This window comes from Notamacropus eugenii, chromosome 3 (assembly GCF_028372415.1).
Source record: "Notamacropus eugenii isolate mMacEug1 chromosome 3, mMacEug1.pri_v2, whole genome shotgun sequence".
NCBI classification, from domain to species: Eukaryota; Metazoa; Chordata; class Mammalia; order Diprotodontia; family Macropodidae; genus Notamacropus; species Notamacropus eugenii.
In genome coordinates, this window is record NC_092874.1 from 215032393 (window position 1) to 215047877 (window position 15485).

General features: G+C 38.2%; 1 protein-coding gene and 1 long non-coding RNA gene across 6 annotated transcripts in view; one reads left to right on the forward strand and one right to left on the reverse strand.

Moving 5' to 3' along the window:
* Positions 1-3953, reverse strand: part of BICD1 (BICD cargo adaptor 1) — a 208773-nt gene extending 204820 nt beyond the window's left edge. For all 5 annotated transcript variants that reach the window (XM_072654354.1, XM_072654352.1, XM_072654350.1 and 2 more), the window contains exon 1: positions 3100-3953. In XM_072654354.1, coding sequence (XP_072510455.1) covers positions 3100-3312 — 213 coding nt within the window. In that variant the 5' untranslated portion in view covers positions 3313-3953. The remainder of the gene's footprint in view (positions 1-3099) is intronic.
* Positions 3925-5231, forward strand: LOC140533938 (uncharacterized). Its single transcript, XR_011977113.1, has 2 exons — positions 3925-4105; positions 5107-5231. It is a non-coding gene; the product is annotated as an uncharacterized lncRNA (long non-coding RNA).
* Positions 5232-15485: the final 10254 nt, after the last annotated feature.

The window sequence follows — 15485 nt, forward strand, 5'->3', positions numbered from 1 at the left end:
ATCATTTGCAGGATATGAACCCAGATCTTCTTGACTATATGCCCAGAACCAAATTCCCTCCACCAGTCTGCTTCTCTGAATGGTGGAAAAGGAAAACTCAGTACTCTGTTTTTTTAAGCAGTCTATAAGAAATAAATTTATTAATTCTATTCAAAGCATCTTATTAAAGAGGAATTCAAAGGAAAAGAGACCCACTCTGCTTTTGAAAACCTATCTGATCTAAGCCATTAGAGCCATCTAAGTTCAGTTTATAGGGTTCATGAACAAAAAAAAATTCCATAATCAAGATTAAACAAGGGAAGAAAGTTTAGGCAACAGTTTCTGATTCATCAAACAGAGCAACAGTAATTTAACTTTTGACACACCCTAGAGAATCATTTTCCAAAAACCATTCAATCTCCTCTTTAACCAGTCCCTGTAAGGGGTTTTCTTTTAACTTGGCCAAAGGTGAACTCAAAAGGCATTTCTAGTAAATGAATGAATCAAAAGATATTCTTGATCTTAAATTGATTATTACCCTAATCAATTTCAGAGATTTTTTTTTCCAGAGCTGATCAGGTCTTTCCCATTAGAGAGTGGCTCAGAATAAGGAGAGATATGATGCAGTGAGGTGAAGAGGGCCTGCACTTGCGTAGAGAGAAGGGGATGTATACAAGAGATGTTGTGAAAGTAGAACTGACAAGACTTGAATATGTGGGGTAAATGTGAGTGAAGAGTCAAGGATGACACAAAAGCTGAAAGCCTGGAAAATGGAGAGAATAGTTCCACTTTCAACAGTAACAGAAGAGTTGGAAAAAGGCAATAGTTTAATATGGATTTATAAAAGATTTTAAACTAGGATATTGTCTGCTTAGTATTGAAATTCAAGGACTTTTGGGGTTTCCATTCCTGTAAGTCTAAAAGGACTTCAAGTTAAAACAATGACATAATATCACTTCATATTTTTAAAAGAGTAAATATGGGAAAGAGGACTAGTATGTTTCCACAAGTCATTCATTATTTTTTTTTAAATCATAATGTTTAACTCATCTTTAAACCCTTAAACTGATCCTTTTTTTCTCATTTCTGTCTATGGTGAAAATGATTTGCTTAGTTTTTCAAATTTTTGCCTTCATACTTTTAAAAATTTATTTCCTAATACAATTCAATTCAACAAACATTTACCAAATAACAACTAGATAGTACAATGGATACTGTGCTAGGTCAGGTGTAAGACTTGTGTTCAAATCTAGCCTCAGACCCTCAACCTCCATTTGCCTCATTTTTCTCAACTGTAAAATGGGAATGATAGCAATAGAAACTACCTACCAGGGCTGTGGATAAAATAATATTTGTATAGTGGCTGGCACATAATAAATAACATGCATATATATGTATACATATGCATACACACACATAATACAGGTAAGAATATCTGTCAAATAGGAAATGTCTGTGTAAAAATAAGTGTGTTGCAAGAAAGTTTCCGGAGTCCCATGAATTTTTTTTGCATGGAGTTTTTGCATTAGTTTACCTAAACTACAAAAATTTTACCATAAAATTGCTTAAAAGGCTTGATCAAAAATTGACTGATATTGCATTGTATTTTTCCAACATGCTACATTTTATTGAATAATACACAAAAAAAGACATAGGTAAAGAAATGGCTTGAGCTGGACCTGAGTTCAAGCTCCTCTTCAGACACATACTAACTACTTAAAGTTGGACAAGTCACTGAAACCTGAAATCCCACGCAATTCTCTAGTCCTTTAAGTTGTAGAACTGTTGCCCATATGCAAAGAAACTAAGTCTAGGCTGAAAATAAAACTTCAAATCATCCAAATATTAGGTAGAACGAGAGTTATACATACTCCATCTGTAATATTATGGTTTTATTGATACCTTAGGAGAGGTTATGCAGATAGAGCTATAAAGGAAGGGGTGGAGGAAGGAGTGAGGGCATCAAATACTACTTACTACCCTATAGAGTAATGGTGGTATAGCAAGTGGGCAAGTTAAATTACCCTGGAAAGTCTCTTAACCTTTCGGTATTGTAGGTAACACTCTAAGAAGATAAGTTACAGAGAAGCCTTCCTCCATTGATAGAGGGAGTTTCTTCATCTGGGAATTCCCTGTATCCATGAAAGCACAGGTCCAATCTCTCTCTCTATCAATTCCTTATTTCTAATTGATAACCTCATTTAAAATGTAAAGCTACACTTCACAGTTACATCCCAGTTCAAGATTTATGTTTTCTTCAGGTCATTTGTTCTGAAGTTTAATTTTTACTGGGCAGGATGACCTCATCTCTACTTTGAAGCTTTGCCCACACTGAAGAGTGCTACCTCACTCAATGGTGAAAACAAGGCATCTACATCATCACCAGTAAGAGTTGTTTACCTTTTGTACAGTATAACAAGAATGACAGAAGCAAAGAGAGGCCAAGCCTTCAGTGATGTACTAATACTATGTTTTCTCCTTATGACTAAAGAACAGGATATTCAGATATATGACTAAGGTATTTTTAATTTAATAATTAAAGTTGTGACTTCCCCAGGCTCAAATCTATTAATTACCTAGAGGATTCTTGCTGCAATCCAGGCTAGAAACAACATTGGCTTTTTAAATTTTTATTTAATCACCCCCAAATCATCCTTAATCCTTTCATATACCTCCACTTGAATATAAATATGAATTTCTCCTCCCCCCACAAATCCTATCTCCATGTTTCCAATATACAGATATATACTGATTTCCTTAGGCATTTTTCTTACATGGAAACAATGAACTCTATCAAAAGCACCTGGCTAACTGAGCTCACATTCAGATAAAGAGTCAGCTCATACGATCATAGATCAAGGGCCACAGAAACCTTTGAGTGGTCATCTAGTCCAATTCACTCATCTTGCAGATGAGGCAACTGAGGCCCAGCAAGTTAAGTGCCTTGCCCAAGGTCATACAGGTAGACAAGCAGATAAGTCAGAGGTAGAACTTGAAGTCAGGTCCTCTGACCTCAAGGCCAAGGTTCTTTCCAGCGATGCATTCCGTGTACCCCCGTCTTTGTTTTTTAAGGATCGGTCTGGGGATGGTGGGCGAGGAGAAAGGCCATTGGGAACTCACCTCTTTGAGCTGCTCTAGCTCTTGCTTAAGGCCGTCGTACTCCGCCTCCAACTCATCATACTGCTGCTTCAAGGTGAGCTTCTCTTCCAGGACCACCAGGCCGTACTCGGCAGCCTGGATCTTCTCGTGGGTCGTCTCCGTGAGCTCCTTAGTCAGCCTTTCGATCTCAGTCTTATAGTGATCCACGCTCTGCAATACCTCCTCTGCAGCCATCGCTCCAGTGATGGATGGAAACGGGAGGGGGGAAGAAAAGATGCAGGGGGTGGGGTGGGGCTGGGGAGGAATTAGAGGGAGGCAGGAAAATAACGGGGGGCGGCGGCGAAAGGGATGGACGTGTCCCTAGAGCTTTCCTGCCGGCAGCGACCACAGCGGCTGGATATTGGGAAGGAAATGTAACGTGGAAAAGGAAGGGCAGAAGATTCGCGAAGAGGCTGCGGCGGCCGCACCATTCATTGGGGGCCGGGGCCGGTCCGCGGCATGGTGCCGCGCTGCGGCCGGTGGATTCTGCTTATTCAGAGGCTCGGGGCCGCCATCCCTCCGGGCAGCGCCACTGCGGTCTCGGCACTCCGCCGCCAGCCTCCCCTTCCCTCTCCACCTGCTCCTCTGGCCCTGCAGCAGCGGAGCAGAATGATGCAGTCCGGGCCCCCTCCCTTCCGGAAGGAAACGAATGGGAGGAAGGCAGGGAGGGAGGGAGGAAGGGAGGGAGGGAAGGCAGCGGCTAACCGGAGACTCCAGGCTCCCAGAAGAGCCCCCAGGCGGCCGCTCCGGGGCCACTGGCAGAGCCTGGTGGGAGGAGACAAGGAGCCAGGGGCGGCGGCGGGGCCCGGCCGAGGCGGGGATGGAGACAGCCAGGGGCGAGACTAGAAGGGGGAGGAAGAGGAGAAGGCAAAGAAAGGGGGCGAGAAGGAAGAGGAGGGAAAGGGAGACAGCCCGGCCCTACGCAGGAGGTGGGAGGGGTGTGTTCGCCAGCCCCGGAGGGTCTGCTGCTGCCTCACTCAGTGACCGGGTAAGAAAAAGCTTGGCCGCAGCCAGGCGCTCCTGCCTGGCATTCATTCCTGGTCTTCTGTGACCAACAAACCCTAGGACTGCGAAACCCTCCAGCCACCCTGGGCGAGTGCAGAAATGCCCCTGCCCGTCTCTCTGATTAAAATAGACTTACCACGCGGGACCGCCACCGGGCAATACCGCTATTCTGATTTTCAATCTGCTTTCACACTTAGAGCTCTCCTCCACTCCTCTCCTTCCACCCTTACGTAGTATTAGCTGACACTTAGGAGAGCTGTAAGTCTTGCCAGGCACTTTTCCACACGTGATTTCATTTGCTCCTTACAACCACCTACTAAGGTACTTATTATGGAGTATCCCCTCTTTCACAAATTAAAAAAAAAGTATGCTCTTATTCATGCTCATATAAAGGTCACATCTGGGTTTTAGAAGTCAGGGCTCTGCTACTGCAGGGTCCAATACACTTTGCATTATGCCATGTTGGCGGAAAGTCCTTTTTGTACCTTCTCTCTCTTCCATTCTTCTGTTGAAAGTTATGTTGATTGATTGTACGTGTATAAAATATATCTGATTGCTTACAGTCTCAGGGAGGGGTAAGGGTAGCTAGTTGGGGGGGCAGAGGAGGGTGAAAGAATTTGGAACTCAAAACGTGAAAAAAAACCCAAATATTAAAACTTGTTTTGATATGTACTGGGGTGGATATTATACACACACACACACACACACACACACACACACACACACATTTGAAAGTTATATTGATTCAATGATTCGTTGTTGCCACCCCTGGTTGTCAATCAGTGTTGGGGGAGGCTCCACTGGGAAGGGGACACCAATTCTGTAGCTTTTTGCATTACCTGCTCTTTGTCACATACCCTTCTTGTGATGTTTGTACCCTACCTGCAAATTGTCTATACTTGCTGTGTTAGGAAGGAACTGAGATTCAAGGATCCAACCTATTTTGCTGACATTAACCTATCTGAATTGTCTGTATTTCCTTAGGAAAGTTATCAATCAAAACTAACACCACCTTGAAGTCATCAATGGTCTTCAGCAATCAGCCCAAGAACAAATAATATGTTGTTACCTTGACTTATTTATAATAAACTCCATTTAATTATCTTTAATCTTAATTTTCCCTCGTTAATCAGGGTGAAAGCCCAAACAAAGAATTTTTCCTTCAATACTACCACTCATATCTCCTTTCTGCTTTTCTCCTCCACTCTCTCAGGGGCTTCCAAAGTTGTTTTTTTTTTTTTATTGAGTACCCTTCTCAGTAAATTTTATTGTATTGTCAAAGTATTTGGAGCTTGACATAACAACAATCCTTTGCACTCTGGATGATCTTGCCCTGTGGCAAAGTGTATTGCTTTGACCAGCACCAAGGGTTCACTGAGGGATTTATGATTTTCATACTAATCTATAACTGTTTGTTGGAGCTCCCCCTTTTTCCCAGTCACATGACAGCCAACATGCTGCAGCCTGAGGCCATCCATAATATCGCGTGACATGTTCAGAATCCCTGTTTTTTGTAACACTAACTCTGGTTCTGTACACCACTGAATAATCACAAAGCTCAACAACCCTTAAGATCAATCAACTTAACAACTGTTCCCATAGGACCCAGGTATACCTGCATTGTCCACACATAAGCCTGCTGTGGGAACTGCTACTCCAGACCTAAGAATGATTGTGTTGTGGTTTTTCTGCCATTGCCTGAAAATGTGGTTTTTCTGCCTTTGCTTGAAAATGTTTAGCCCTATTTCCCAGGTAAGGAAGGGGGACTTACACTTGCAAGTGTTTTCCTTACTCTGAAATTAATTAAACTTCTGTTAAATCCTTCACACACCTGCTTCTGGACTGCTCTGTTTGGCTATAGCCATTCCCAAGTAAGAGGCTAGTTCTGGTCTGCTTGACATTAACTGTGTATATATAGAGATATATATGTGTGTATATATGTATGTGTGTACATGTATACATGTGTGTATATACATACATATATATGTGTGTATATATGTATGTGTGTACATGTATACATGTGTGTATATACATGTGTGTATACACATATGTATACACACATATATTTGTGTGTATACATATACAGATGTGGATACCTATACATGCATGCATGCATGCATGCGTACGTACATACATGATGAATGAAAACCTGAAGAAACAGTTTTCTGACCAACTAATAAGTTTGTGCCTTGAAAGCCAGGATCAAATTTCATCACTCAACCATGCCCTTCAGAGGCTGACTGACCTTTTCTTTCTTTCTTTCTTTTTAGTTTTCAACATCCATTTCCACAAGATTTTGAGTTCCAAACTTTCTCCCCATCTCTCCCCTCTCCCCACCCCAAGACACCACGCATTCTGATTACCCCTTTCCCCAATCTGCCTTCTGTTCTGTCACATCCCTCCCTTCCCTTATCTTCATCTTCTCTATTTTCTTGTAGGGCAAGATAGATTTCTATACCCCATTACCTGTATTTCTTATTTCTCAGTTGCATGTACAAAACAAGTTTTAACATTCGTTTTCAAAACTTTGAGTTTCAACTTCTCTCCCTTCCTCCCTCCCCACCCATCCCCACTGAGAGGGCAAGCAATTCAAAATAGATTGTACATGTGCAGTTACGCAAAAGACTTCCGTAAAAGTCATGTTGCAAAAAATTAACTGTATTTCCTTCCATCTTATCCTGCCCCCCATTTATTCTATTCTCTCTTTTGACCTTGTCCCTCCCCCAGAGTGTTTACTTCTACCCCTCCCCCCATTTGCCCTACTTTCTCCACACCCCACTTATCCCCTTCTCCCCTACTTTCCTGTAGTATAAGATAGATTTTCATACCAAATTGAGTGTGCATGTTATTCCCTCCTTAAGCCAAATGTGATGAGAATAAACTTCACTTTTTCCCTCTCATCTCCCCTCTTTTCCCCTCCATTGAAAAAGCTTTTCCTTTCCTCTTTTATGAGAGATAATTTGCCCCATTCCATTTCTCCCTCTCTCCTCCCAATATATTCCTCTTTCACCAATTAATTTTATTTTTTAGATATCATCCCTTCCTATTCAACTCATCCTGTACCCTCTGTCTATATGTATATAATCGCTCCAACTACCCAAATACTGAGAAAAGTCTCAAAAGTTACAAATATTATCTTTCCATATAGGAACATAAACAGTTCCACTTTAGTGAGTCCCTTATGATTTCTCTTTGCTGTTTACCTTTTCATGCTTCTCTTGATTCTTGTGTTTGAAAGTCAGATTTTGTATTCAACTCTGGTCCTTTCATCAAGAATGTCTGAAAGTTTTCTATTTCATTGAATGACTATTTATTCCTCTGAAGTATTATACTCAGTTTTGCTGGATAAATGATTCTTGGTTTTAATCCTAGTTCCCTTGACTTCTGGAATATCATATTCCAAGCTCTTCTATCCCGTAATGTAGAAGCTGCTAGATCTTGTGTTATCCTGATTGTATTTCCACAATACTTGAATTGTTTCTTTCTGGCTGCTTGCAATATTTTCTCCTTGACCTGGAAGCTCTGAAATTTGGTTACAATATTCCTAGGAGTTTTCCTTTTGTGATCTTTTTCAGGAGGGGATTGGTGGATTCTTTCAATATTTATTTTACCCTCTGGTTCTAGAATATCAGGGCAGTTTATCAGAACAGTTAAATTTCATGAAAGATGATGTCTAGGCTCTTTTTTTGATCATGGCTTTCAGGTAGTCCCATAATTTTTAAATTATCTTTCCTGGATCTATTTTCCATGTCAGTTGTTTTTACAATGAGATATTTCACATTGTCTGCTATTTTTTCATTCCTTTGGTTTTGTTTTGTAATATCTTGATTTTTCATAAAATCATTAGCTTCCATCTGCTCCATTCTAGTCTTTAAGGAATTATTTTCTTCAGTGAGCTTTTGGACCTCCTTTTCCATCTGGCCAATTCTGCTTTTTAGGGCATTCTTCTCCTCATTGGCTTTTTGAATCTATTGTGTCATTTGGGTTAGTCTGTTTTTTAAAGTGTTATTTTCTTCAGCATTTCTGGGGTCTCCTTTAGCAAGTAGTTGACTGGTTTTTCATGATTTTCTTGCATCACTCTCATTTCTCTTCCCAATTTTTGCTGTACTTCTCTTACTTGATTTTCAAAATCATTTTTGAGCTCTTCCATGGCCTGAGATCAATTTGTACTTTTCTTGGAGGCTTTGGATGAAGGAGCTTTGACTTTGTTTTCTTCTGTTTGCATTCTTTGGTCTTCCTTGTCACCAAAGCAAGATTCTATAGTCTGGTTCTTTTTCCGGTTTTTGCTCATTTCCCCAGTCATTTACTTGACTTTTGAGCTCTCTGTCAAGGTAGTTCTCTGCTTCTAGTGGGAGTGGGGGGAAGGTGTGTACTGTCAGCCACTTGATCCCCCCACAGTCTGTGGGCCTAGAGCTCCAGAAACAGTGGCTGCTGCTGCCCATGCTGCTGCTGTGGCTGCTGCAGGTTCCTCTGCCTCCTCCCCCTTCTGCCATCCCTCCACTCTCCTGCACTGGTCCCACAGGCTTTTCCAATGACTTTCCAATTTATCCTCAGCATTTTGGGGTCATGAAGTCTGGAAACCACCACAGGTGTGAGAGATTCAGTCTTTCCAAGGCTTGCTCAGGTCCCCTCTGTACACTGGCAACCCACACTGGACTGTGCTCTGTTCCCAGCGTGTTGTGATAGATACTTGCTGGTGAACCTTCCAGGGCTGGTTCCAGGAGATTTGCTTCATTCCATCATTCTATGGGTTCTGCAGCTCCAGAATTTGTTTAGAGTCATTTTTTACAGGTATTTGGCCGGACTTAGCTGGAGCACTCTAGAAAGTCTGTGCTGTTACTCCGCCATCTTGACTCTGCCTGCTCTTCCCAAATGACCTTTTCAAGCGATGGGTTTTAACAGAAATAAGAGGGAAAAAGGTGGATCACAAATTGGCAATTAGTTATTAATAATATAATATTAATTTCTTTCATTCCCCCCTTTGATTCACTTGATTCACAATCTCCTCAATAAATCACTAACTGGTAAATCACTTAACTGATATGACAAACACTTCATCAAGGTTTTTTAAACACAGGGCTTATAATGGAAAATAATGTGAGGGAAAGAGGGAGAGAAATTGACCCTGTGCACTGAGAGGAGCCATTGAGACCAGTTCCTCTTGGTAAGCATGCCTTACAAAAGACAATGGCACAGTCTTTTCCTCAATCACTCATTCTCACCATGTCATCAGTCCATCGTATGTTAGGGCTTAGATGGCTCATCTCACATAGCTGTCTGGTTTCTGAAACATCTCTTAATGATCTTTGGTCCTCTGTTCCTCTTAGCCATACCAAAATGGACAGGGTTTCAGAGCAGCTTCTTGGAGATTTGCTTCTCCAGTTCACGTCACTCACAGAGACTCTCTTTTCTACTAAAATCTCTTGCAAAATAGACCTTAATACAATTCAAGACTGCTTTGCCAATAATCAGGTCAGGTAGTCAGAGCTACTTCAAACTTCATAGCTTTAATAACAGCATCAAATTAGGGACCTCTAAACCAGGGAATTACATTTTTCCATACTTTTTGTTGCTCCTGTCCTTATTTCAACCTGCCAACAACAGGCTGGAGGAAGAATCTAAAAGAATCTATGAGTGTCTGACTTTTAGAATGACCCCTTTTGGTTATGAATGCCAATATAGTTATATAGGCTCCAAAGTACCTTTTAAGTTGGTGTTGACTCTACCATCTGCTGGTGTTCATCTGTTTCCTTCTTCACCTCAGATTCAAGTCCCAAAAAGGAAAGGAACTTTAGTTTTTTACCTATATAATTACTTTGTGACATAAGTTAGCTACTTGTTACACTGATTTGTTTAAGAAATTCAAATAACAACTGAAAAATTAAAAAATTCTGATCCCAGTTTTTATATTTGGCATATATAATTATCTGACCTTGTGTTTTATACACATACACACGCATATATACATGCATACATATATAAACACATACATATGTATGCATATATAAATATATACACCTATATTTATATATACATACATATATAAATATATATTTATTTATACATACACACACATATATACGTATAAAAAAATTTTCACCCTATTTATTTTGTTATTTACTCCAGTTATTTACTTTCAGATGATCATTCCCCCCTTAGAAGGATGAGATTCTGCTAAGGAACTACCAGAACACCTTTTATAAGATGACCTCTAATATAAAAATAAATTCATTTAGAAATTGTGAGATTAACTTCAATTATAGCAAAAGGTTCTGGGGTGGGATGGGATTGAGCAATCAATTTCAAAACAGTGTTTTGAAATAAGTTGTTTATAATAAAACATGCTCCGTTACTAACCATGTTCAAATGGGCAACCCTGAATAAAATTGTATATTTATGTAAAGTAATACAAGATAGACCACAAGTCATACTTCTCTTAAGATAACTGATCACAAAGAAGTTATTTTCCTTAACACAGTATGGAAACCATTTAAGATATTAACCTCACTAAGTAATAGAATTACATCGTGGTCTCACAAATCCTTACATCATTGCCTAATTCTTTCCATGCCCCTGTAAGATAATAGAGGACCTTATCTTATACAGGAATATATAAGTAGTAACAGAAAGATGACAAGGTCAAATACTCATCTACTTAGTTGTTCATAATATAGAAAGGACTATAATTCTAAGCTGAATAGCTCATATGTGTTCTAGTTTTAGCCTTCAAGATAAAGATTTAATATTGCATTCATACTGATTACCTGCCATGATTATAGAAATTTGCCATAAAGTGAAAATAGGGACATAGCTATAGAAAGGGGTAGAGGCTGGAGATATAGGCAGCCAATTGTATTGAGAAAATGTCATAGTCAGGTTTAGAGTCAGTCAGGTAGGAAACTTTGCATCCAAATCATACTGGGGAAAAATGAGTCAAGAAAATCCTACCACAGCCCATACCAAGACTCTGTAAGTTAAGGTCTAACATTAAACCGCAAATTCCAACAATCATAACTTTGGGTGTATTCAGTTATTAATGTTCACATATTGTTGATAATGAAGATTGACTATAGTCTCAGATTGAAGATAATAAAAGATTCATCATATTAAAAAAATCACAGCTTAACTTGCCCTGGTTAGAAACATTTGCTATGAGAGGAAGAAGCAGGCACATGATTATAATAGCTCAAAAAGGATATTCAGGGTGCCAAAAAGGTTTCACATCAAATGGCAAAGTCTCATTAATCAGAGTACAGCTGGACACAATTGTTATCAACATTCTCAATTTGTCACAATACATTATCTAGCAAATAAAAATTTACCAGACCTTCTAAAAAATCACGCAAAAGATTTTTACTTAACATTCCTTTCTACTAATATGTCTCTTTCTCAAAAGCAGCTTAAAAATCCATCCCAATGATGAAGCATTATAGAACTTACACTATCTTATCAGATAAAACAAAAAAAAAATTTCCATTGTTTTAATCCAAATAAAATGAAATACTCAACACTGAATTTAGAACTTGACAGTATCCAAATTACAAAGAGAATCTATTTTTCTAACTAAATTGGTATGACCAAGTTTCACAATATAGACATGTATTTAATTTTTTGTAAACAATACTAGGAAATACAACCCATCTGAATTCACATTTGCTATCATCCAGTTAATTTAAAGGGTGCTGGGTTAAATGTTATAAGATTGTGGTTGACTGATTTTTTGACCCAGGAAGAAGAGTCCTAGGGAGTTTGATCTGATACTGACAGGGCATGGTCTATTTTCCCCAGGCAGAAAACTTTGATAATTTTCATAGAAGGAGGGACTTAAATAATTCTCGATTTGAACAATACAGGGAAACATTTAAGGTCCTATATAGTTGTCAGAAATCACAATAACCAATATTTTAAAGTGTTAGATGTATGCTATGGTCAAGGCCCAAGGCTAACCACTCTATGAACAAGAACTTCCTTACACACCATCCTGAAAAATGTGTGGACACATCTTACCCTATGGCAAGTAAGGATTAAAATCAAAGCTACAGAATGTTCTTAGAAGAGTGTGGTACAATGAGTAGAGACTGAATCTTTTCCTTTTGTAATTTCTAGTTCTCAGCTAAAATCAAATCACTGTACTTCAATCTGAGCATGGAGCTAGATCTTGAAGTCTTAAAATATTAACTCCCTGCTCAGTTGTCAATCTGTTTCGAAAGGATAGCACTCAACATTACTTTAAACTATTAGTGGGGCTAATAAAATTTTGTGATTCTCCCTTTCACAGATAAGGACATTTTAAAGAGTCTTTGGTATGCCAACTTCACAGACAATTATTACTGCTATATTCTATATTTCTAAAGATTTTAATAATATATTTACATCAGTCTTTTAACAAGTAAACCTATAATCCAAGAGAATCAAAGAATTCACTTCTCTCACAATATTTCTAACAATAAATTATCAATAATGTTAGGCATTATCCTTTTACATATTACAAATCAAATAACTGAGCTAACTTGGCTTAGATCCACAGAGTTAACAATTTTCTAAAACATACATTTTCCTAATTTGTCTTAATGTCAAATAGTATAATAACTTCTCAGAGAGACACATTTCACTTAAAATGGGATGAGAATAAATTCAATTACACTTGGATCTATTTTTCAAATGGTATACATAATCTCAATTTGTAATTTGATTCATTTAATATTACATTTTATACAAGGGCTATTTATTCCAAGCATTTCATATTATGGGGTTCACTCCTTCCAACTAATCTACTGTCAAAGCTTTTAAAAGTGACAGTTATCCCAAGTTATCACACTTGGGAGTACATCTTAATTTAGTTCAAGCACCCATTGCTTATCATTTTTCTCCTAACTCTCTATAACTTTCTCTATTGGCTTTCAAATCAAGCTGCGATATATATTTTTCTTTCTACTATGGCTCTTGATCTTTCTACTTAAACAAAGTCAAGCTTCCTCAAACCTCAAAATGCTTAAACCTTCTTTTCATTTTTTTATACATCTCTTATGGTTCAAAACGCAAATGTTATTTATCTTTCCTATTTTATCTCAAGCTTTTATTTCTCTTTCTCCAAATCTCAAAGCCTGTTACTCAGACTACACAACTTGCCTTTCTGAAATTGTACATATGTACATATGTAAATTTTCTTTTGAAATTGTACATTTCAGTCATATCCCTAACTGTGTTCATTCTACTGAATATTTCCCTCATAATTTTAGCCCATACTGTTGTTAAACCTGATATCTTACTACAACCTTACTTTCTCAAGATGTATATTTCAAGACAGGTGATTTTCTTCATTACTTTGCCTATCACAATTATACATTGTTGCTTGATTAGTTGCAATTCACATATTCTCCAGGAGATCAAAGAGCTCCAAATCTCTCTCATCCTTCCAAAAAGAAATAGAATCTATATTGCCTATTCCTAGTCCCAGAAGACATTTGTGGGGAAAATCCTGTTTTGAAAAAAATCCATTAAGTTATTTTTAGTAATTACAAAAACTTTTAGGAAGCACAGGAATGGGGGTTCTGTCTAAAAGAAATAAATTTAAGGCAGTTTTCCAAACTAAATCACACTCTCTTTTCTTTTCTGCTTACTTATTCTTCACTTTTTAGAATCAGAGAGAGTCAATACTTTGTAATTCATAAGTTAAGAGAGTTACAGTTTTCAAATCTTACCAACATTTCATATACAGGCAGTTTTTACAAAGGTAAAATACATTTTAAATATAAATTGCTGAAATTCTAAGTGATTGCTTTTAAGGCCATTGTAGAAAAACCTTGATCAAACTGCGCTTTGAAGGACAAAAACTTATTTTAAAGTTTTAAACACATTTCCCTGATGTCAGATATTGGGTGGGAAAATTTGTAGGGAACACAATACCATCAGAGAACAGGGAATGGTACTCCTGAGTCTTCCCAGAAAGTCTTATCCCCACTAGTTCACAGGTGGATGTACGAATAAGGAGAAAGCCAGAAAGAAATTTACCCTCTAGCTGCTGTTTTTCTGAGTTAAAACAAAATTCCTTTCCACATTCAGTTTCAAGCAGTTAGCGCTTCTTAAGTTTCCACTGGATACCTTATCGTGAAAAACTTCTAAAATTGGCAAAGGGAGCCACGGGGTGAAAGTCAGGGCTAGGATCTTGGGGTCTGAAAATCTGTCTTTGAGATCTGCAGCTCTTACCTTTTCCATTTGGGGCATTATTGCTCCTTAGGGAACTCTTACAGTCATTCTTCTTTTGACTTCCAAGGTTCTTTTATCTCTTAGAACAGTCTTGATTAATGAGACTTTTTCTTCCAGAGAAACAAACACTTTAGCTATAACCAACAACACAGCCTGTAATACAACTTCTCTAATGATCTTTATAGCAACTTCTGAAAGAAGGATGATTTGGCTGGGACAGGTTGCATTGGGATAACAACCTGTTCCTGTTTATTATTTCCTTGTTTTTTATAGTTTTCCCTTTTCTTTCTGTCTTTTACCTCTTTTTCCTTTTCCTGTTTCCCTTCCTTCATAGACACAGAGGGCAATAATGCCTCTAATCTCCTCGATGGTCATTCCATACCAACCTGGGCATCTTTTGCAGAAATGTTTTTGTATCTCAGGAAGAGACAGATTAACAAAATAGTTGTAAATGATACAAGCATCTCTTGGAATAAAGAGGTCTAGCATCATGCGTAGTTTCACACTTTTCCATGGCATATTGTAAAAATGATTAGGATTCTCATCCTCTTGTTGTATTGTCTCCTGGAACCTATTCCAGTTGTACAAATATTCATACCTTCACTCAAAGATCGTCTGGCTTGCTGCAATCATCAAGCTTACTGGGGTCCTACTGTGAATCTTGTAAAGGCTAACTGGGAAGTCTCTTTTTGATTAGGACTAACCTATTATCTGCCTCTATGACTGCTTGTTTTTAACTTGGGGAGAGCAAAATCACTATTATACATATTATATTTTTCCAAGTGGAATTGTAGCCTTTAAATATACCATTAAAGTGATCTATTACTTCTCCTGGATTCTGCTCAAAGCTAGTGACACTACTTCTCCAGATAGAATGATCAGAAGTAGAGAGAGATTTGTATCATCTGGTAGAAATCACAACAGGGGAGAATGTTTTAGATGACCTAATTGCCTTTACTTTCCCTGTTTTTCTCTGACTTTGTTAAGGAAATCCCTTCATATATGCTTTTTTTTTTGCTATTCTTAGTTTCTATTTGTTATAAAACTTCTTAAGCTGACCTAGGCTTAAATTTTACAGTTTAATTTCTAACTCAGTCTTTTGGAGGAGTGAAAAAACCCCATTGAGGGACCATGTTGCTTATGTGGGTAAGAGACTA